The 24923-nt window shown below is 38.9% G+C and overlaps 1 protein-coding gene across 2 annotated transcripts in view; it reads left to right on the top strand.

The window, feature by feature from the left end:
• Window positions 1–24923, top strand: part of ERO1B (endoplasmic reticulum oxidoreductase 1 beta) — a 47915-nt gene that overhangs the window by 685 nt on the left and 22307 nt on the right. The window contains exons 2-6 of one of the 2 annotated variants that reach the window (XM_019651814.1): window positions 8222–8341; window positions 12585–12668; window positions 16817–16858; window positions 18429–18511; window positions 21472–21545. In XM_019651814.1, coding sequence (XP_019507359.1) covers window positions 8222–8341; window positions 12585–12668; window positions 16817–16858; window positions 18429–18511; window positions 21472–21545 — 403 coding nt within the window. Of the gene's footprint in view, window positions 1–8221; window positions 8342–11315; window positions 11451–12584; window positions 12669–16816; window positions 16859–18428; window positions 18512–21471; window positions 21546–24923 lie in introns of those variants that run through there. The other variant, XM_019651815.1, reaches the window with a different exon arrangement.

Raw genomic sequence — 24923 nt, 5'->3', positions numbered from 1 at the left:
TCGGGGATAGACCCGCGGCCTGCGGAGCCCGTCAGACCCGGAGAGGACCGAACTTCCCTTCCTGAACTTTCGAACCGGAGGGTCCCTCGGCTGTCACCCTGTGTTTTACCCACTGGTACTGCCTACCGAGTGGCGTCCAGGTGTGCCCACGTGCGAGGCTGGGGTCCGGGGCAGCCTGCGGGACTCAGCAGGGAGGTGACGGCCAGGGAGTAAAGAGTTGAGTGTGGGACTTGTGTTTGCGAAGCTTACACGGGTGCTGTCAACATGTTGGGAATCGGAAGGTTAGTGACCGGCTCTTTGCCCTTAAGAGATGTGTTTGGTTGTTACACAGTCGAATTTGAATCAACAGCTGCCAGGTGCTGCTGTTTGTCTGCACCTGCTGCATCGTGGCAACACGGCTGAGCGAGGGAAAAGGTGCCTCAGGTGGCCTGATAGCCAGGGGAGATGTGATTTGCCGCAATTAATGCGGATTGCTAAGGAAAATAGGAGGTAACTATGAGTGTAACCGTGTAAACATGCCTTTCTGACTTTATTCAGACACTTTTCATGGCGTTATGGTGTTCTGCACTAAATCGCAGAATGAGATTTATTTGTGTCCATGTTTGATCGTGTTTTAATGAATGATTTGATAAAAGACAAATTCAGTTTGGGTTTTGAGGAACATGTTAAAAATTCAGATTCTCTGGCCCCCACTACCAGATATCCTGATTTACGAGCTCTGGATGTGACCCAGGAATCAGCATTTTAAAAGAGCCTTGGCGGTAACTGTAATGCAGTTAGCCTTTTCAGCCCCACTTGGAAAACAAGTGGAAATGTGGGCATACCTACCAGACTTATGAAAAGAAAATTCTGGTAAAATTATTTCCTAATTACTAGTTGGATGTTTGATTTTGAGTGGAATTTACATTTAGATATTTTTCAAAAATGAGATTTTTCTGTTTTTATATAGCGTAGTAATTGTATACTTTGTCACCAACCTAGGAGTTTGATTTTTTTGGTTTCTTCCCTTGCCACTAATTATGTGTATCAGTGTTTTATAACTGCATCTGTATCTTAAACTTTATTGCACCTGTACTTTTAAATTTTATCACATTGCATCTATCCCAATGAATATAGTTTAGCAGTTAAAGATTTGTGCGTATTCAAGGTGGCATTGTGCCAAACAGTCCTCAAAAGTGAACACATTGGTTTTTGTTTCCCGTGGTACTTTCTCATACAGTGTTTGATCATATTTCAGATAGTACTTTAATCTGTAACACGTTTCAGTATATATTCTCATTTTATTTGATATATCTCTCAGAAGTGGGGCTCTTGAGGTAACTGAAGTTCAAAGAGCTTACATGACTAGTATCACACTTGTTAACTCAGTGAAAAGATGAAGCTGGAACCCCAGTGGGTCCCTTTCTGGTCTGTACAGTAGTGTGTTTCTTCTTTGTCGTATAGAAATAAAGCACAGGGAGACACAGGAAAATGAAAAAGGGGAACTAGGATAGTTCTTTCACTTCTCTTCCACATAGTAAATTGGAAGCAAAGTGGTAAAGCATAAAGGGAAGAAGTAGATTTTTTGAAAAATACTGCTTAACAAGAAATCATTAAGGAGATGAATATATCTCCTTGCAAAAAAAGCATACAATTATTTTTGAGCATATAAAATGATAGGCATTTGTATATATCTCATGCCCCATTTTCTTTTGATGAAATGCAAATACGCTTTGTAGTATGGCAGAGAACTAGGAACTAAAGACATAGTGCATAGTGATGTAACTAGTTAGTCTTCCTGTAAACAAGTAGTTTCAGTTGGATGTATTTTTAAACCGTTGTACATACATTTCTGAGGTGGCATGAAACACAGGAATACACAGAGGCCCCCCACTCCCCCTCAAAATGGACTGTTCCAGTCCATTACCCTGGGGATTTTCCCAAACCCTGAAGACCTTGAGCTTCTGCTCTAACAGCTGCATGGGATGAAATGGACAAGATATAAAGCCTGTGTCTGCCCAGGGAGAGCAAACTAAAAGGAGACCTCACCATAAAACTTGGACTCTGAAGAGCTACATATCCCCTCAATTTAAGGGTAAATGAGAAACGAATCCCACTGTGGGTCAGGGGAAAGGAAAGAAACTTGAGAGAGGAGGGAGGAAAAATTCCCTTGAGAATTTGTAGCCGGGAGCCACTCTTATACAGGTTTGCAGGCCATATTCAGGCCATCTGTGCAGGGAAAGGCTTCAAATGGAAATTTAATTTATAGCAGTCCCTGGGTTGGTTTGCCCCCAGCTTACTGGTAAAAGCAAATATCCATCCCCTCTAGTGGAATTTATTTTCAACCCAGGCCCTAAAGAATTCTTGAAGATAAAGTGCCAGGAAGAATAGTAGCTAACAGTCAAAAATCACAAAACACACAAGGCACTGTGAATGAGGTATTAGAAATATACACTAAAAAGTGGATCTGTAATGACTAGATTCTGAAAATATTAGACATAATTTAAAATTATGTTTAATGTGTTTAAATAAAGAGAGAGAGAGAAACTTGAAAATGTGAAAATGGAACAAAGGACCAAATTAAAGAATGACCTCAGAGATTAAAACAATGAAATAGAAGTTCTAGAAATGAAATTAAAAACTCAGTGATTGGATTAAGTAGCTGATTATATCTAGCGGAAGAAATGATTATGGAATTACAACTATTTTGTTTTTTCCTTTCTACTTAATCCTCCAATGCCTCCTTCACCCTCACTCTTAGCTTCATACTTCACTAACAAAGTTGGACAAACCAGAGCAGCCCATGTCTGTGACCTGCTAGTCTCTGCACCCACATCTTGACTTTTGTCGATTCCCATGGATGAACTGTTCATACTCTTATCAAAGGCCAGTCCTCCTTTCTCATTCAAGGACCTGGCTTGAGCAAATCCGCCCTTTCTCCCCTGGGTCATTAGTTTTTCCTTGTCTAAATGGACTGCTACTGTCATCATAAAACATGCTGTTCATGCTACCATTTTAAAAGTTCTCTCTTGACCCACCCATCTCTCTGACTCTGCTCCATTTTTCTGTTCCCCTCTATAGAATAAAGTACCCTCAACAGAGTTGTCTTTGCCCCTCCTATTCTAGACCTCTCTGCAGCCCATTCCAGTTGGACTTTTACCCCTCCCATGCCTCTGATGCTGCTCCTGTCAAGGTCACAAATGTCCTCCTTGTTGCTAAAGCCAGTAGTTTGTCATTCTTTGCTTTTACCTATCAGCAGGATTTTTTCACCGCTCAACACTCACTCTCTGTGAAATACTGTTTTTCTTTTGGCTTCTAGGATACTGTATTCTGATTTCCTTCCTGTCTTCCAGGCCAGTCTTTCTCAGTATCCTTTGCTTGTTCCTCCTCTGCCCTTGACCTCTAATAACTTGAACCTCAGAGTTCAAGTGCAGTATTCTTTCCTCTCTCTATCTTGGTTCTCATTTAGTCTCTTGGTTTTAAATACCATCTATATAACTGACTCTCAGAATCTCCAAACTAGGAGTCTCGGCTCAAGATCTTATATCCAGCTACTTTTCAACATCTTCACCTGGATGATTACTAGGTATCGCAGACTTGATGGACCTGGAACCAAATAGCTGATCTTTTCCCTCAAATCTGCTCCGCCAATCTTCTCCCCCTTAGGCTTATGCTGCAGCCACGCTGACCTCCCTGTTCCTGAAACACGGAAGCATGTTCTTGCCTGGAGGCCTCTGGACGCCTCACACACTCTTCTCATCTATTCGTGTGGTTTCACTGGCTCACTTTCATAGGTTTCATAGGTTTCTATGAAGTGTCACTTTATTTGACTTGCCATTTATCTAAAGTTGTGACCTTCCCTTATCATACAATATATAAAAGAGAAAACCCCTGCATGTTCTTCACCTTGTGCTCCCTATTCCTTTTACTGTCTGATTGAAACTCCAGGGGCTTCGTGTCTCACTCAGTAAGGTATAATATGACAATATATTTAGTCTGTGTCACCTGGTCCTGGCACAGAGCTCCTAAAACCCTTAGAATTCCCCGAGTAATAGGAGTGCCTTTTGTTTTTTTCATAACAAGCCCTTTTCAGTCACACCCAAGTTTATGTTAACGTTGTGACTTAGATGGGAACCCCTAGATAGCTTCAGGATGGGACTGGTCCCTGGAACGACCACGTCATTAGAGGACTGGAACTTTTAGCCTTCCCCACTGACCTTCAGGATGGGGAGCTCTGTGAAAGCTCTTAAAACCAGGAGGTTTGATGAACTTCTGGGCTGGTGGGCACATTGGCTGGCTGGGAGGGAGCCTGGGAGGCGTGGCTTGGAAGCTCTGCACCTGCGTCTCCCAGTGGCAAGGAATCTCTTCTGTTTGGCTGCTCAGGAATTGTATCTTTTACAGTCACCAGTAAACATTAGTAAAGTGTTTTTCTGGGTTCTGTAGGCCATTCTAGCAAATGATCAAACCTGAAAAGGTAGTCATGGGAAGCCCTGATTTATGGCCAGCCGGACAAGTGCAGGTGGCCTGGGGCTTGGGACAGGCATCTAAGGAGTCCTGTGGGACTGAGCCTTTAGTCTGTGGGATCTGCTCAAACTCCAAATGGTATCAGAATTGAATGGGGCACCGAGTTGGTTGGTGTGAGAAAACACCAAACTTGGTAAAAGCCAAAATCTTATAATGGTCTCTTAATTCTTTTTTTTTTCCCCCTACCACCTACCCTCTTTTTTGTTCCTCAAAAATACTGGGCCAACTTACTGCCTTAGGGCCTCACATTTAGTATCCCCAATTCCTGGAATGCTTTCCCCACACCTCCAAAAAGCATGGCTTGCTCCTTTCTTTCCTTCAAATTTTACCAAAAGTTCAGTGGGACCTTCTATAACTATTCTTTTTTAAATAGTAGCAGCCCCAATTCTGCAATACCTGTCTCCATTCTCCAGTTTTCTTCCATATCACTTTGTCACCTACCACCTAACAGACTATACTTTGCTCATTCATTTTTTTCCCTCCCCCATGAGAGAAATCCTGGAGGGCAGAGATTTTTGTCTGTGTCTTTTTTCTTCTATTTCTATATTTCCAGCACTTAAAACAGTACAAGCGTTATGTGAGACCCTCAATAAATATGTTGAATAAATAAGTGAATGGAAAATAAATGAGTCAGAATGACGCGCAGAGAGATAACAGATAGTACATATTCAAGAGAGCTTAAGGACATGGGGAACAGAGTGAGAAGGTCTAATATATCTGAGTGGAGTTCCAGAAGAACATAATAGAATGGGGAAAAGCAGTATTGATTCCTGATGTCGATATGAAAAGGAACCCAATAGAAAAATGAACGAAAGACATGAACAGATATTTCACACAAGAAATACAAATGTCTTATAAAGCATAAGAACATTGTACTTCATTAGTGCAATTAAAAGATACCCTTTCATTTTTACTAGATTGGCAAAAACTAAAACCTATGTTAATATCAAATATCAGTGAGGATATGTCTTAGCAGTAACTCCCATCCACTGCTGTTAGGATTGTAAATTGGCACAACTTATTTTGTAAATAAGCCTGCCATTCTCTAGTAAAACTGAACATATACTTATAGCAATTATACTGCTAAGCATATAATCTGGAGAAACTCATATATATGGAGAGATGAACAAAAATGTTTGTGTAGCATTGTTTTTAGATAATCTAGAAACAACTAAATATAGATTATTTCTTATTGCTGCTGTAACAAAAAAACCCCCACAAATTTTATGGCTTAGAACAACATAAACTTAACTTACAGCTCTGTAGGCCAGAAGTCTGAAAATGGGTCTTACAGGGTTAAGATCAAGGGGTCAGCTCAGCTGCAGGCCTCCAGGCTCTAGGGGAGAATGTTCCTTGCCTTTTCCAAGCTTCTAGAGGCTGCTGTGGTCCTTAGCTTGCGGCCTCCTCCACTGTCTTTAAAGCCAGCAGTGTAGCATCTTCCAGCCTCTCTCTGACCCTGACACTCCCGCTTCCCTCTTAACTCAGTCTGATGTTCCTCTCTTAATATTCTTACCTTAGTCACATCTGCAAAATCCCTTTTGCCATGTGAAGTAAATTCACAGGTTTCAGGAGTCAGGGCATGAACATCTTTGGGGGCCCTTATCTTGCCCACCATATGGGTCAACAATAAAAGAAATTGTGATATTTTCATATAACATTTAACACAGCTGCTATAACACTCACCATCTTGGATAGATGTCAAAACAGAATGTTATCAAAAGCACATCGCAGAACAATCCACACATTAGATTTCTATTAATATCAAAGTTCAAAAACAGAAGAAAAACTTTAAATATTGATATATTGTTTAGGGACACATCATTTGTGATGGAATTACAAAGAAAAGAAAAAAAAATTAACAAAAGTAAGATTTTTACCTCCAGGGGGAGGGAGATGGCTGTGATTAAGAAGGGCCTTAAAAGACACTGGCAGCATTCCATGTTTACTTTTTTAAAGTTTGCTGATACACAGGTTTCTGTCTTCATAATAGTCTTTAAGACTTAGAAATAGGTGCCTGGTAATTTCATATACCTCACCCCAGCCCCTACCACAATTAAACTATTTAAAAAAGTAAAATATAGTTTACTAGCTAAAAGTCAACAATTTAAGAAAAATTCATAAGAAAGAGCAATCACTGGGTAAAATTTTTTTAAACCTACAAAGTTATTTTTAGGTTTCTTTTCTTTCCTGTTATTATTTAGGGGCCAGAATTTGAAGTTAAAGCAATGGGGTGAAATTCGGCAGAGTTCATGACAGGACCTTAGTAAATGGAATCACACAGCATACAGAATTCCAGAGCCCAAATTCTCCGTAATGACCCCTGTTCTTTATCTCAAGGTAATAGAGCTCTAACTTCATGTCGTAGGGAGTTTGGGGACACATTTACACTCCTGGGGCGAAAGCACTGGACAGAAACAAGCCACTGGCAAGGACTGGCTTCCATTCTCTGGCCATTCTTTGCAGCTATTCCTCCTACTGGTCCCATGAGTAACCTGTAATAGGCTGAGTCCCATTTTGTTTTTAAATTTTAATTTTAATTGAGGTAATTGTAGATTTTATGCAGTTGTAAGAAATAATATAGAGAAATGCCATGTACCCTTTATCCAGTTTTCTCCAATGGCAACATTTTATAAACATATAATATTATAACTAGGGCATTGACACAATCTACTGATCTTATTCAGATAGCTGGTGACTTGTCTCATTTGTGTGTGTGGGTATGAGTCCGTACTCTTTATCACGTGTGTGGGTTAGTGTACGTACCACCACAGTCATGATACTGAACAATTTCATCACACAAGGATGCTTCCTGTTACCCTTTTATAACCACACCTCCCTCCTTTCCCTGCCCCACTCCAGCTTCAAACCCTAGTCCAGCCCCTAAACCCTGGCAATCAATAACCTGTTTGTGCCCCCTTTCTAAAAATTTTGTCATTTCAAAAATGTTATATAAACGAAACCATACAGTATGTAACCTTTGGGATTGGTGTTTTTCACTCAGCATTATTCCCTGAAGATTCAACCAAGCCGAACGTGTCAGTGAGTCCTATTTTAAAATTTAGTTGAAGAATGTTTTATGGAATTTTTGGACTCTGAACTCACTTTGTAAATATCAGTATTTCTTCGATTAATGTATACTTTGAGTAGTGGATAAAAGCATGTGTTTTAGTGAGACAGACTTCGGACTAAGTCTCATTTCTACTTTGGAAAAATTATTTTAACCTTGCTAAGCCTTAATTTCATGTAAAATGAGGATGATAATATCCATTTCACTGGGTATTTAGAGAATAAATGAGATGTGTAATGCTCTTAGCACCATGGCGCTCACGGAAGTGTTCCATGCGTGTCAGTCTAAAAGAAAGATAAGGTTACTACAGCAGTGTGATGTCAGCCTGCCTTGTTGGGTAGCCTTGGAAGGAACTGCTTCAGCATTCCAACAGTTACTTGGATTTTATATGTGTTTAGTCAAGGGAAGGAACATCAGTATCCTTTTGATTACTAAACAAGACCTTTTCGTTCTTCAAAATGGGTACATCTAATCCTTCTGTTGTTTCTTATTGAATTGACGCAAGTAAAAAGTAAGTGACTGCTTTAATGTTTTGTATCTTAATGAGCAAAGACTAGCTAATTTGAATGTATAAGTTATCTTTTTATATAACAATACAGATTTGTTAAGGTTGAAACATGTTTTAAATTTTACATGTATATTTTTTTCTAGGTCACTGGAGTCCTAGATGATTGCTTGTGTGATGTTGATAGCATCGATAAATTCAACACCTTCAAAATCTTCCCCAAAATAAAAAAACTGCAAGAGCGAGACTACTTCCGTTATTACAAGGTATGGTTATAATTTCTTATTCTGTTGGCACCAAAGAATTTTTATAAAAAGCTGTCTACAGATGTGACTTTTAGCACATTGAAAGCCCATTTGACTCTTCTCAGCACCCTACTGTCACGCAAGTAAATTTTCACGCAAGTAAAGATTTCAGTGACATATTCTGTCACTGAAATGCGTTGAGTATTGTACTGAAAACCTGTTAGTCTTTTTGAACACTAAGAATCTGAGCCCTCTTTCTCTGTTTGGAGAATTCTTTAGGTTTCAATTTTGGTTTCAACAAAAAAGTTGAAAATGCAAGGGACTTATTTTGTCAGCCTCCCTTGTAACTTAGGTTCTGCCGTCTAGACACACCTGCCCAGGTTTTGGGCTGAGCTGAGGGCTCAGCATTGTTTGCAGCATAAAGTTCCAGGGCAGCAGACGGTCACGGGGCAGCTCACGGGAGCTGCAGATATATGCAGAACACCAGCCATAGTAATACTGCAGAATTGGCTCTTACATCTAATAGGAATCTACCCTAGACCTTCACAAATGAGCAGTGATGGTTTAAAGGCAGCAGCAATGAGGAATATTTTAAAGAACACTATCTAAAATTTAAGAACAGTGTTTTTAGAGCTGCTGTTATGGTTTGCCTGTGCCCTTGCTCTCAGTATTCAGTTGGGTTTATAACTTCTTTGATTTATTTTTTTAGTCTATTTTAAGAATTGAGTGGATTTTCGCTTTTATCCTGATTCTGTGTAGGCTATCTTAGTCCTTTAAATATTTTGGAGGATAAAAAAAAATCTAATATTTTGGTAGTTTTAAGTATGTAGTGCAAAAGGTAACAACTTAGGGAATTAAAGATTTGGGAACCAATCCCCACCCCCTCCAGATCAGCACCAAGAATACCTAAAAAGGTGAATGTTTCCCCTCTATACAAAATAATGCAGATCCCACAGACTATTTCAGAATAATCGATGCTTAAACTGCTGAAGATCTAGTGTTCTGGGCATTTTATGTGCAAAGAGACAGGTAGGAATAGCTTCTTCTCATTCCCGCCTCTAAATCTACAAGTCCTTCTGTGTTTCTAGCTGCTTTCTCCTGCCCCCTTTCTACTATGAGGTTTAACCATATGAAATTGTTGCTATTATAGGTCAGAGTGGTTGAGTGTTACCAATTTCATATGGTTCAGTCTAGTACAATGGAAGAAGTGTTTCTGTTATCAAAGGTCATCCCTTCACAGAACGCCCAGCTCACATCTCCACTCAGCATGTTACGGCCCTCACTCACTCTTCCACTCCTCCTTTTGAGATTATATCTCCTATTTCTGTATCCCCACAGGCCTGGTCAATACTAGGCACTCAAATATTTGAATAAATGAATGAATATCTCATTTAATCTTTGCACTGAGCACTGTCAGGTCAGTATTGGCCACATTTTCTAAATGAAGAAAGAATGGTTTAGGCCCCCAGGTAGACATTTGATGAAAAAAAAGTGTGGGAGCAGCTCGCAAAATGGAAAGATAAGCTGAAGTAGCATACTTCAGAAAAGGTAGAAATTAGAGCAGGCACCAATGATTATTCTCTGTGGTGCCACCAAAATATTGGGTCAAATTCACCATTCACCCAATTTTTGCAACACTTTATGCAAGAGTCAGATTCCTGGGAGGAAGGATCTCATTGGTCTCATGACTGAAAGAGGGAAGACACTTTGGTTAACACTCCAATTTGCATAAATATAAGGGGAGTCATTGTTTCTTGAAGGGAAGTTAGAGGGAGTGTGACAGAAGAAGGAAAAATGAAAGTTGGATAGGCAAACATTACAATGTGGTCCCTGGCTAGCCAACATACAATTTATCCACGTACATGTAATTAAAGAATGTTCTAACCAATGTAATGAAATTATTCCCTATGGAACCAACATATACTCATACCCTCTCCACAAGGAGAGTAATACAATGATCTAGTTAATGCATTTAGCTTTAGATATCACCCAAGTAGAGGATATTTGGATGATATGTTCTTCTAGTTCTGTCAATCTATGAATCAAGCAACAAGGAAATGTAACCAGTATACTCTACATATAACAGTGGCAGAAAAGGAAAGCTAAGAGAAGAGGCTAATTTTAAGCTCACTTACATACTTAGATTCAGGAAGCAAGGAAATATAGGTAGAAGCCGCAGTATACCTCTGTCAACTGGCCAGTTGGCTGCTGTAGTTGGTCTTCATAATTTCTCTCTTGTACTATCCATTCCATTCTTTTAGTCACCAAATATTTACTGAATGTAGCGGACCATGTTGTGGGTGCTGGATCCAGTGCTGAATAAGACAAACACTCACTTCAAGAAGCTTTTATTCTGATTAGGGAGACAAACAATCAACAGGTTAAACAATACAGTATAATTTCACATGGCTGGAAGTGCTTTGGAGAAAAATAAAGCAAAGTAGGAGATAGAGAGGAAAGGGGGTGGGGAAGGCAGGTAGCCCTATTTTAAAGTAATTGGTCAGGGAAGGAAGACATCATGCTGTGTTGTTTGAGCAGATGTACCTAAAGCGAAAGAGTAAGCCATGACAATACCTGGGGCAAGAACACTCCGGGAAAGGGGAGTAGAACTGCACGTATGAAGGCTTTGGCTGCAGGCAGAAAGGTTTAGAATGTTTGAGGAATAAGAAGAGACTGTTTGAGGAATAAGAAGGGACTGGCAGAACTGGAGGAAAGTGGATGAGAGGGAGAGTTGGAGAGGTAGGTAGGGGCCAGAGGAAACAAATTGGAGGAAGCAGGTCTTATTAAATACCCGAGGATGTTGGATTTTATTATGTGTGGTAAGGAGCTGTCGGAGGGATTTGGAGCTGGACAAGCTGTCACAGCTTAAGTCCCCTGGGAAGCCGACCGGAGACAGTGATTAGTGTGTGAGAGCTTAATTAGGGACTGCTCTGGAACCAACAAGTTAGGGGAGGGAAAGGAAGGGTGGGGAGAGGAGAAGTAAAGCTGTGATGCAGCTTCAGTGCAGACCTGGGGGACCCTTGGGGCGCTCTTAAGATGGGATGATCCTTAGAGCTGTCCTTACTTGAGGTACAGGTCTGGGCTGCTGTATCCTTCTACCAGTCATTGGATGAGGACCCTGCAGGAAGGGGTGAGGTGACCCGGGGCAAAGTGTCTGTCCCACTCCAACTGCGGCTGGCTGCCTGCAGCGCTTCCAGAAGTCCTCCATTCCCGAGGGTGATCTGAGCAGCGTGTTACTGTGACTTCCACAGTTGTCTATTGCTGCATAACAAATTAGCCTGAAAGTTAGCAACTAAAACAGCAAGCTGAGAAGGTGGCATTTGAGGAAGACCTAAGGGGAGTGAGAAGGCAAGCCATGTGGCTGTTGGAGAGGGCATTCAGGCAGAGGGGACAGCTGGAGCAAAGGCCTGGAGGCCACAGGCTGCCTCATGTACCTGAGGAACCACGAGGAGGACAGTGAACAGGGCAGAGAGCGGGCAAGCAGACCATGCAAGGCACTCTCGGCTGTTACAGGAACCTGGGTTTTGAACTGACCTGATTTTCAGAGGTGCTGTATGTAGGGTGAGAAAGAAAAGAGTCGAGGATGATGCCAAGATTTTGGCCTGAGGAACTGGATTAATGGAGCTGCTATTTGCTGAGATGTCAAGAATTACTAGAGAGAAGAGCACCATTTTGGGTACGTTAGTAAGTCTGGGGTGCCTATGGATGTCCCATGGGAGAGCTGAAGGAGGCAGAGGGAGTGAGCCCTAGAAAGGTCTGGAGGGGCACCAGTGTGGGCAGAGGAACAGCCTCTGTGAAGGCCCTGGGACAGAAACAAGCATGGTGTGTGCCCAGCAGGAAGGCCGGTGTGGCTGGGGCGCATGGCAGGGCACGGGCTCAGAGGGCCGGGCAGGAGGCCAGGTGACGGAGGGGCCAGTGGAGCCGGCTTCAGGGTTCCATTTACTCCAAAGGTGATGGAAGCCATCGGAAGGCTCTGACAGTGAAGTGAGCGCATAGTTAGGAAACACTTTCTACCTTCTTCGGATGAGCCGTGTACCTTATTCCTTTTTTGAAGTGTCAGAGGACTAATAGCATCATTTATTTTAAAAAATTAATTTCCTATCTGGGTGTCTGAAAACATGCAGTCATTTAAAATTACGATCTATCCAATAGGCACTTCTTCTGATTCAGTGCCACGCCCCTGTGCCCAGTGTGGTGACATTGAAAAGAGCACTGCACAACTGTGACACACGTTGGCTCATGTTAATTCATTCTTTCTTTCAAGGTCAACCTGAAGCGACCGTGTCCTTTCTGGGCAGAAGATGGCCATTGTTCAATAAAAGACTGTCACGTGGAGCCCTGTCCAGAGGTAACACATCTCAAACCAGAAGCCGTTCCAGGATCTACAACTGACTGACTTATTTCACGCTTTATATTTCAAATTTAGAGTGGGAATTAAAGTGCATAAAGGGGAGATTTCAAGCTTCGAATTAGGTTTTTACTTGGTCTTGTTAGTAAGGGAATACTACATTTTAGACTTTGTTTTTTGACGTCTAGCATAATTGATTTTATTCTTCTTCAACAGCAATTAGTTATAAGCTATGTTTTCGTTTTATTTTTGGCTTTTCTTACCTAACCAGTTAGTCTAGTTTGTTGTCCTTAAAAATATGAAAAAAACCATCTGAATAAATGTCCTTCCTAATGGGGAAAAAATGATCTTCATTTTCCTTTAAGAATATAATGTTTTTTAACTTTTTAGTCTGAAATAATGTCAGACCTAGAGAAAAGTTGGAAGAATAGTACAAACAATTCCCATATACTTTTTATCCAGATTCCCTAAATGTTAATGTTTATCACATTTGCTTTATTATTCTCTATATGTATATATTAATATTATTATATTCTGAACCATTTAGAAATAAGTTACCAACATGATTCATTACCCCTAAATACTTCAATGTGTATTTCCTTAAAAACGAGTATTTACTTAACTAACCACAGCATAATTAACAAAACAGGAAATTAATATAGTTTGTAGAACTTAATTATCTATTGCCAACTGACTTATTGTGCTTTATAGCCCCCCCAAAAAAAGTTTCTGATCCTGAATTATATGTAGCATTAGGATGCCATGTCGCTTTAATCTTTTTAATCTGGAATAGTCTCTCGGTAGTTCGTCTTTCAATGTCTTGACTTCTTTCCCTCTCTTCTTCTCTCCTTCCCTTCCACTACACCAGTTATTTTGTAGAATACCCCTAATTTGGGGTTTTTCAGATGTTTTCTAACTATTAGATTCAGGCCACGCACTCTTGGCAGGTACACCATAGAAGCGATGTTGTGTCCTTTTGTCCTTCTTAGCCTGGCACATGCTGTCATCTTTATCACTTGGTTAAGGTGGTGCTTCAGATTTCTTCACTGTAAAGTGGGAAAAATCTTTGAGACTATGAAAATATCCCATTTTTCATCATACTTTTACCATGATAATTTTAGTATCCTTTGATGATTCTTGCCTGAATTATTTATATGATATTTGCCATATAGTGATTTTCTGATTGTATTTCCTCTACATTTATTAGTTAGCATTCTCCTGTAAGCAAGAGATTTTTCTTGTCTTCCCTTTATTTATTTAATTATATGTTTATGCCAGTATGAACTTGAGTTATTATTTTTAATATTTTTATTTGTTTTTTTTATAACAGCTTTATTGAGACCTAATTCACATACCCTAAAATTTACTCTTTCTAAAGTGTACAATTCAGTGGTTTTTAGTATATTCACAGAATTGTGCAGCCATCACCACTGTCTAATTTTAAAACAATTTCACCACCCCAAAAAGAAACCCCTGCCCATTAGCAGTCATCCCCATTGCCCCCCTCCCTCTGGAAACACTAATCTGCTTTGTGTCTCCATGGCTTTGCCACTTATGGACGTTTCATGTAAATAAAATCATATATTATATGGTCTTTTGTTACTGGCTTCATTCCTGTTGCCAAATAATATACCATTGTATGGTTACACCTCATCTTGTTATTCATCAATTGATGGACGTTTGGTTTCCACTTTTGGGCTGCTATGAACGATGCTGCTATGGACACTCAGGTACAAGTTTTTGTGTGGACATACGTTTTTAGTTCTCTCGAGTGTATATCTTGCAGTGGAATTGCTGGGTCATATAGTAATTTTAACTGTTTGAGGAACCGCCAAACTCTTTCCAGTGTGGCTGCACATTTTACATTCCCACCAGCATGTACAAGGCTTCCAATTTCTGTACATACTCGTCAACACTTGACTTTTTTTATTTTAGCCATCCTTGTGAATGCTATCTCATTTGGGTTTTGATTTGCATTTCCCGGATGTCCAGTAATATCAAGCATCTTTTTGGGTGCTTATTGACCATTTGTACATCTTTGGAGAAATGTCTATTCAAATCCTTTGCCCATTTTTTTTTTTTAAAGATTTTTATTGGGGAATTGGGAGAGGGGAACAGACAAGTTGCTGTCCTTTTGTTCTTCAGTCTAGTTGTGGAGGATGTTGCTTCACTGGCCCAAGTTGGCACCATCATTGCGCTCTTCCCTGGCGAGGCAGATCAGTCGCTGGCTTCTGGACGGCCGCTCATGGTGGCTGCTGGCCCCTCACGCTGGCTGCTGGCTACACACGGTAGCCCATGGCAACCCACTGCAGCAGGGGCTGCAGCCTATGCCTACAGCAACCCTGCTCCAGGTTGAGCTGTTGTTCAGCATCTTAGCTGTAGAGGACAGTGTCACTGGCCCTTATATGTGGGATCCGAACCGGGGTCCTCTGGCATCCCAAGCCAGCTCTTAACCAACGCGCCCCTTGGCCAGCCTGCTTTGCCCATTTTTAAATTGAGTTGCCTTTTTATTGCTGAGTTGTAAGAGTTATTTGGCTCTGCACAGTATGTATTTTTAAATTGTTTTTACATTAAAATAATCATTTATTGTTGACAGTAGATTACCTTCTTTAGTCTTAAGTTTCTAATAAGAATAAATGAAGGTGTTTATTTGTATAAGCATTTAAAAATTCCTGTCTGTTCCCTTCCCTGTCTCCCCAGAGACAGAAACGAGCCCTTCATGTTGGTCCTTTTAAGTGATGTGAGGCTATTTGTATTTTTCTTTCTTGGGGGAAAATTCAGTAGGCATTTCCTGTTGAACTCAAACTTGTCATGATACAGAGTTAAAGTTTGCATTCTATAATTTAAAGTCTAATTTAATTGTGAGGGGTCACTTAATGTTATAATTGTCAGACAGCTTCATATTGCTCGTGTTAGTGGCAACAATCAGGTTTGTTTCACGCTTGATTTTAATTATTAATTTTATAGTTATTTTGAATAATTCTTTTTTTGTGATTTTTATGTTATTCATGACCTTCTGTGGTGCCTGCCCCCATATTTTTAAATGGTCTATGTTAAGATTTGCTTGTCAAGTTATTTCATTTAGAATCAAACCTTTTAAAAAGCTGCTAAAGATTGTTACTATACTATTGTAGTTAGAGGACATACAGGACTCAGAGGGTGCTTTTGGTTATTATTTTTCCATATCTTAAATTCAGAGTCATATCATTGTGACTGCTAGATTTGACTTGAGTTTTATAGTTTTCTCTCTCCTGCTCTCTGTTAGGGGTACTAGGAAACCTGGTAATGATAAAATACTGGCAGCAAGTAACATTTTTATCTATATGGTCTTTTTATTGATTTGGAAAAATTTACTATTATTGACATTCTTCAGCCTGACAGGAAAATATTTATTCTGAATATTTGGTTAAAATGTATCTATGAAACATGAAAATTTTTTAGTAGCTAATTTGCTATTAATTTGATAACTCATTGATATATGCATTGGAAATCAGTCCCCTGGGTTGATCAGAGCATCAACCTGTGATTGTCTGATTTCAGATATGATTTTATTGATTGTGTTTGATAAACCAGGTGTGATAATTCATAGGTTTTTTTATTAAAGCCTAAAAGCAATTATTAGCTTTGTAGACAAGAAAATCAGACCTACATGCAGTTCTTCTAGTGGTAAACCCCAGGTTAATTGTACTCTTGCCTTCTATGAATCCAAAATTGCCTAAACTTTAAACATCAATTTAGAGCAGAAATTAAAGTTGAGCATAACATATTTCAAATAATTTTGAAATTTTTAAAAACTTCTTTTTCTGTGATAAAAAGTTTATGGAAAAAGTGAGTGCCATTTTTTTAAACCTAAAAATTATATAAACTATTAAATACTGCATTCAGAGTTTAACTTAGAGCTCATATTGATGCTCTAATTTTGTGTTTCTCATTCAATTTTTTATCCTAGGATTTTGAAGTCTGTACATTGGTATAACTCTTCCTTTTACTTCAAAGAGGCAGTATGAAAACAGAATTTGAATGTATATTTTTTCCTCATAGAATAAAATAGCCTTTGTATTAAAGCAATAGCGTTACTAATTTGTGAAGAAATCTAAAAAAAAAAAAATGAAGATTGCTTTTAAAATTGTTGTTGTTCTTCTTTTAAGAGTAAAATTCCAGTTGGAATTAAAGCTGGGAGTTCTAATAAGGTGAGTCACTCTTCTTCCTTGAATATTTTTGCTTTACACGGTGAAACTTACCATTTACTGTCTGACGTAATTGCAGAAGAAAACCATAACATGGTTAGCTGGGAATGGATACATTTTGCCTTAAAATCCCAAATTCCTAATTCTTGTAGCAAGCAGAGAGGTTGTATATCCTTACAATTAAAATTATATAGCTTCTTTTGGAATATTTCAGGTTTTTTTTTGAACCTCTAGAAGAACTATGAAATATAACCACAATGTCCAATGGCCTCCTCAATAGGTGTTTAATCATACACCTATTTTTTGTCTTCTGTTTCAACTAGTCAACCTGTCATATTCAGTATTACATTGTGTAAACAGTTGTCTAGTTATTTTGAGCATAGTAGTTGTAAATGGAATTAAAATATTCCCTTATTAAAAATTGTCCTTTCCTTCTTCTGCGCATGCCATAATTTAGTTTGTCATTCATACGCTTTTAAAGGAAACAGTACACTTGTAGTTTTTCACTATTGTACATACGTCATGGAGATCCTGGTACCCTCTCTCTGCTTCCTTATGCATCCTCACTGCATTTTCTTCTGGCACGCTCTCCCCCATGTGGCCTTTTGTTTGTGTTCACTCTCATTTATTTATTTTTGTTTCAGATCTAAAGCAAATAAATAAATGGTATGAAGACAGAATCCTTTCTGGACTCCTTCCCAATCCCCTTCTGTTTCCTCCCTCCCCAATGCTAGACAGGTTTCTGAAGTCGATGTATAGCCTTCTGGGATCCTTATGTTTATACTTTATTGTGCTATATCCACAAGTATATATAGATCTTTTACGTGAAACTTAAAACATTTTAAAATAATAGTATATTTTTGTATTTCTTTAGGTTAAAAACATTTTTTTCAGTTTGTATTTTTATTGAGTATTATGCTTTTGAAATTTTGTCTCTGTTGATATATGTAGATTTAAAAAATTTAAACACCTGCATAATATTCAGTTGTATGACTGTATCATGGACTAGTTGTTTCCCTGTTGATGACATTTCAATTATTTTCAGCCTTTTGCTGTTACAAACAGTGATGCACTAGCGTCTTGTCTTTTGTCTCATCACACACACGTAAGAGTTGTCTGGGTCTATAATTAGAAATAAGATTGCTGGGCCATAGGGTATGCCTATCTCAGCATCACAAGATAGTATCAGATAACTTTCTCAAGTGGTTGTACCTCGATTTTGTTTTTTAAATATTGTTCTGGATATGGTTTCAGAATGGGACTGCTGGCTCATGGCCTTCTACGTTTTTCCAGCTCCAGATAAATGTCAAATTACGTTCCCAAGAGACTTTTCTCAGTTTACATCATCACCAACATGATGATTGTTATGTTTTTAATGTCCTTGCTTATTGATTAGGTAGAAATTTATGACTCATTTTCATTTGTATTTCTACATAGTTAGGGATTTCAGTAATAGGATTATCGGTGTTTAGTGTATATCCGCATTGACAGATTTACTATTCTGCTAGGTGAGCCTGAAATAAAGAGGAAGGAATTAATTTACTGAACTTGTTTATTATGAACTTCCTTTCAGTACTCAAAAGTGGCAAACAATACCAAAGAATTAGAAGACTGTGAGCAAGCTAATAAGCTGGGAGCAATTAACAGCACATTAAGGTAAGTTTTGTTTTAGTAGTAGTAAAAAAAATTCTCTTGTTTATATCAGAAATCTCCCATTTTTCTTGTGAGTTTAAAACATTAAAGTGTCAACTAGTTTTTAAGAGAAACAAGTTATTCTTCATCCTACATTTTATGACACTTTTGCTTCCTCCTCTTGGCTGATTTGTTCTTAAATTTCTAAATCATCAATACTGATTGTATTAAAAAGTAAAAATTTAGAAGATTGCTTAGCTAGCAGGGCTTATGGGTCTATTCTTCCTGATTATTATGGGAAATGGAACTTGAACCTAAGTCTTTTTACAGTTTTGTTTTGTTTTTTGATTTTTTTTTAGTTTCAATGTAATAGTTAGACATTTACACCCCTCACAAAGTGATAACCCCCCATTACAGTGGGCACTGTAATATTTAAACAGCTTTATTGAAGTACAATTGACATGCAATAATATATAGCACCTATTCAAAATATATCATTTGATGTTTTGACATGTGTTCAGTCACAAAAATCAGTAGAGTCAAAATGGTTCTCATATATCACCCCCAAAAGTTTTCTCATGCCCCTTGTAATCCCTCTGTCCCATCCCTTCCTGCCCCTGTATTTCCCACTTGGAAGACCTTAACTCACCGTGCCATCTCGACAGGAAGCCTAGGGTTAAACCCAAGACATTATGTAAGTAGCTTAACATCCATCTTCAAATTGGCTTCTGGAAAAGCTGGACTAGATGATCTCTAAGGCTCTTTCTGACTCATTTATAAGCCAAACTGGGCCAGCTCTGTTAGCATTAGATAAGCATTCCATATCTTTTCTACACTATGGCTTTAGGCAGGAGTTAGATGGAACAGTCAGCAAAATCTCACCAAATAAGGCTGCTCAAAGAAAAAGGTTCCTCTAAATTAGTCATGTTGCTGACAAGAAAATAGGAATTTGTATCAGAATTGCTTTGTTCTTTTTTTTTTAGAATTGCTTTGTTCTTTACTATTTTCATCAGAAGATTTATGTGATTAAACATAACTATAGTTATCATTTTAGCTGTAGTTAGACGTTAGGCACTCTTGTTTTCTGGCATCATATATTTCAACTGAGTCAAATATGACACAAAATTTTCCATTAATGTTTATTATTTAATTATATACTCCCAAAGGAGAAAAAAATCTCAAAGTAAATTAGAAAAATTTATTGATAAAGTGGATGTGATACGGCCCCGCCTTGTGTCATTCAGCAGTTTCTCAAATGCAAAATAAATACTTGGCTGTGCCAGCACTGTGTTTAGGAATCACCTGGTTTACAGTTGGTGCACAACTATTTTACTTTGGTTTTTTTTTCCTATTTGTGTAGTGAATAAAGAAGGGTAATAATACTTCTCTTAGAGATGCTGCCATCTCGTATTCTAGACAGAGAATACAGGTTAAAGTGAATGTAGGTCAAAGTTTGTTTGAATGAATGTAGCTACTTTATCAGTTTTCCGAATGAGGTTTCTCATTCGTAGATTTATTAAAATGCGAGGTAGTATGTAAAATGAATGATGTACCATGATAAAAGTGACAGTGGTATGGCTGAATACCATGTTGGATGGGAGAGCCTAGAAATGCAATTCTTGGTATTTTGGGTCCTATACGTACAGAAGCAATTTAAGTTAAAATAATTATGAAAGTAAATTTAATTCCTACTTTAGGAAAAAATAATAAATATTTCCTATAATTTATCAGTCATTTGAGAAGGCCAGCTTGAATTTTGTGTTTAACTACATCTTATATATATATTTGTAAATTAATTTTCTAGTTCAAGTAATTAATATTGATGGGGGCTAATAATAGCTTTAATATAATTAAGAAATATAAATCACTCATGGAAGTTAATATCTATGTTTTTCATATACTTTGTTTTCATCATTTTTTTTTTTTTTTTAAGATTTTATTAGGGAATTGGTGAAGGGGAACAGCGCTGGGGAATCAGGGGAAGGGGAACAGACAAGTTGCTGTCCTTTTGTTCTTCAGTCTAGTTGTGGAGGACATTGCTTCACTGACCCAAGTTGGCACCATCATTGCGCTCTTCCCAGGCGAGGCAGATCAGTCGCCAGCCTCTGGACGGCCGCTCACGGTGGCTCTTGGCAGCTCACACCAGCTGCCGGCCGCTCACACTGGCTGCCAGCCACACACGGTAGCTTATGGCAGCCCACTGCAGCAGGAGCTGCAGCCTATGCCGTCGCCTCAACAGCAGCCCAGCTCCAGGTCGAGCTGTTGTTCACCATCTTAGCTGTAGAGGGCAGTGTCACTGGCCCCCATGTGGGATCCGAACTGAGACCCTGCTACTCAGACCAATATTAACCAATGCACCACTCGGCCGGCCCTCATCATTTCTTCTTGTAACCTCTAACTGAATTTCTGACACCATCTAATTAAAAAAGAAGTGACATGGGCCAGCCAAGTGGCGTGATGGTTAAGAACTGGCTTGGGACGCCAGGGGGCCCCGGTTTGGATCCCACATATTAGGGCCAGTGACACTGCTCTCCACAGCTAAGATGCTGAACAACAGCTCAACCTGGAGCTGGGCTGCCATGAGTCGCCGGCGACGGCGTAGGCTGCAGCCCCTGTGACAGTGGGTTGCCATGGGCTACCATGTGTAGCCAGCAGCCAGCGTGAGCGGCCAGCAGCCGCCGTGAGTGACCGTCCAGAAGCCGGCAACTGATCTGCCTTGCCCGGGAAGAGCGCAATGATGGTGCCAACTTGGGCCAGTGAAGCGACGTCCTCCACAACTAGACTGAAGAACAAAAGGACAGCAACTTGTCTGTTCCCCTTCCCCCGGTTCCCCAGCACTGTTCCTATCCCCCCAATTCCCCAATAAAAATCTTTAAAAAAAAAAAGTGACATCATATTATCTAGTTTTAATTACAGTAGAATACAGTGTTAAAATTTTCAACTCCAAATTTAATCATTTTCTTTTTTATTCCTCCTTCCCATAGTAGTCAAAGCAAAGAAGCTTTCATTGACTGGGCAAGATACGATGATTCACAGGATCACTTTTGTGAACTTGATGGTAATAAACTATTTTTTCTAAATTACTTTAATCCTTTTATAAGACATTGAAATCAATTAAAATATCAACAGAGTTATAGCTTTAATGCCCTGGATGTCTCTATGTGGATCTTATTATTAAGAATGGCATTTATTGAGAGGCTGCGTTCCAAGCCTTGTGTTAAGTACATTACTTCTGACCTTTACAGCTACCTTGTTAAGTGTGAAGTATTTCATATATGAAGAAACTGAGTCTCAGGAAGACTAAATAACTTGCCCAAGATCATACAAAGGCAGGAGGCTGAGACAGGATTCAGTGCTAGACCTGGCTGAATCTAAAACCTGTGTTCTTTCCGTTATGACACACCATCTCCCATGGGCCTCTAATTCAAGTCACTCATTTACAGGTCTGTAAACATACTATAAAAATGTTCACACTGGAATTTGTTAGACGGTCTCAGCAAACTACCATAAAGACACCTTCCAGTACAGTGGAAGAGTAATTCGACTTCCTCACAGCCCTCTTTCCAAGAAGTCCCTGGAATGGTACAAAGACAGGGCACTGTTCAATGATAACTACCATTTCTCTTAACAGAAGGTAATTGAAGTGACTCAAAATGTTTTATCTATAGGAGAATATTCCCAAGCATTGTGTGAGCAGGCCTAAATTACTCGTTTGGCCTCTTATTTTTACCTTTTACCTTGGTATTGTTATATTTTTGGTGGTGGAAAAGAACTTGGGGTTCAGGCATGCATAGTTGGAATCAGACTGCAGAGTGGTCATACTGCTTTCAAAGGTTTTTAAAAGACTCATGTAGAATTGTGCTATTAATCATTTACAATGAGCTTCTACAATAGCCTAGTAATTTGAGAAGATGCTGGGAGATGAAATGTTATTGCCATGGTCTATATGGTTTCAGCAGGGAATGTTTTAAGAAATCTGAGTCTCTGGATATAATAAATGGGCAATTAATAAAATACCCCATTGTGATATTTAGAATTGGCAGGTTTTATCAAAGCAAGCCATTGTACCCAGGTTAAGTACACACATCACTGCTTACTCTTTCATTTGCCTTTTGGCTGTCATTCTGATTATATTTGAGTGTTTAATACTCATAGTCACTTCATTTCTTTCCAGTTTCTCATTTTACCTATTCCTTGATTAAAATAAAAAATGTTCAGTAGTGCTTAACTTTCAGATTAAAAAATCATTTCTGTGAATGTATGTATTTCTCTTATAGTACATAATGTAATATATATATATATTTCTCTATAGGTATTGAGTAAAAAATACTACTCAGGTATCGCTTGCTCTGATTAAGTTGATGTGCTCCATTACTTGTCATCAATAGTGTTAGCTAATTTTTTAACATTAGCTTCTTAAACTTTAAAAGTGGAAAAGATGTCCTATAAGAATTTAAATAAAATCATTTAGGATTTTTAGGGTGACCTAATTAAAATAATTAGTAATTTGTATATTTTATGTAGTTCTTATACATAAAACAATGCTTCTAGTTGGATTTCCACTATACTTCTGGGTGGTAATGTTCATGTGTGTCCCAATTACTTAGACCTACAATTAAAGAAAGACTGTCAGTCACCAAGAGTCACTGTTTAGTTACTTCAGTTATCTAAAGTCATTGGATTAAAACAAAAAAAATCTAAAGGCTTCACCCCAGTTGATTGGAATATACCCATGACCCCTGCTCTCTGCTGTTCTGTTGTTTGGTTCTGTTGTTATTTGAAAGGAAGATGATCCCTATAGATCAAATAGTAGGTTTTTAAATAATTTAGCAGTTTAAGGTAAGCTGCTCTCCCTACCCCTCTCCATTTTTTGTTGTTGTTATTGTCTTCATGCATGGCTCCCTTTGCTTCAGGTTTCTGCTCAAATGTCACCTCATCAAAGGCTGCTGTCACTCCCTAGAAAAAATAGTACCACTGTCACTCTCTGTCTCTCCTAGAGAGTACCAGGCATGTTACTTAGTTCAGGTTTGTTGTCTGTCTTCCCCAACTAGATCATGAGCCACTTGAGGGCAAGTGCCTTGTCTCTTTGGTTCACTGCTGTACCCCCAGTGCCTGGCACAGTGCCTGGTATAGAAATGGTGCATGTGCAATAGCTGTCTGTCGAATGAAGTTGTTGGTTCATAAATAACCTATACAGTGTGCTCGATTTTTACTCTTGTATTTTCCCTTAAAACATGTTCATTAATAAATTAAAAATGTTGTTTAAAACAGCAGTTTCTAAATCTAGCTGTGCATCAAAATTACTCAGGATTATAAACTATAGGTTCTTCTCCACTGGGTAAATCATGTTTTAACAGTGGGTTGTAACAATTTGGGATAGAGTTGGTGATGGAGAGTTGTAGGCTCAGACCTGAGCCTGTATCTCAGTATTTCTGATCTGTGTCCATAAGCAAAAAGCCTGCACCCTAAGCTGGCCTGTGCTACCATTATGTTGTAAAAGGTCTTTGGGTTAGGAGGCAGGAAGGAGGGTCTGGCATCCTGGAAAATGCAGTGTAGCCTCATGATACTTAGATTGAATTAGGACAGTGACAAGAACATTCAGTTGAGTGTACTTGAGAAGGAGGCAAAAACATCGTTCACGTTGATGAATCCCAGAATTGGGGATTTTGATTCAGTGGAAATTCCTTGAATCCTTAGTTAATGGTCATATAGAAAGAACAGCTTTGCAGCAGCTTTGTAGAGGGAGGAAGAAGAGAAAACTCTGGGAGGAGGATATAGTAGGGACCCAGAGGGAATTAGCTGAATGAATGCTATAGCTGTACTGATGGGAGTAAGTTACAGATTAGGAGCAAATTCGTTGAAATCCTCTCACAGGCAGCCACAGGAGTAAGGATGGGCACCAGCACTGGTGTCTTAAGAGGGGGCCTTCACCCACACACATTGCTCACTCTGGATGTGATGAAAGTCTTGTCAGTATAGGTCAGGGGTTGACAAACTTCTCTTCTGTAAAGGGACAGATTGTAAATACTCTAGGCTTTGGGGACCATATGGTCTCTGTTGCAGCTACTCAACTCTGGCATAATAGTGTGAGAGCAGCACATAACCAGATGTCATGGTTTATGTTCCCACAAAACTTTCTTCATACATAGCAGACCAGAGTTGGTCCGTGGGCCATAGTTCACTAACACTTCCTATAGCTTAACAAAACCCATCTTTTTCATGATTTGAAAAAGTATTAAAAAGTTATTAAACTACTCTTGATTGAATTAAAGAAATAACACATTGAGAACGTTGAGAATGTAAGTTTTACTTAAGAAAGTGATTAAAAATTGATGTAATTGATTTTACTCTTGAGAGTTTTCATTCTCTTAAAATGTATTTTAAATCATTATACTTTAATATCTGAATCTAGTTGTTTTTCTTTATTGGTTAATTG

This window comes from Hipposideros armiger, unplaced genomic scaffold (genome assembly GCF_001890085.2).
Source record: "Hipposideros armiger isolate ML-2016 unplaced genomic scaffold, ASM189008v1 scaffold_167, whole genome shotgun sequence".
NCBI lineage: Eukaryota > Metazoa > Chordata > Mammalia > Chiroptera > Hipposideridae > Hipposideros > Hipposideros armiger.
The sequence above is the reverse complement of the archived record's forward strand: the minus strand, read 5'-3'. Positions and strand labels throughout refer to the sequence as shown.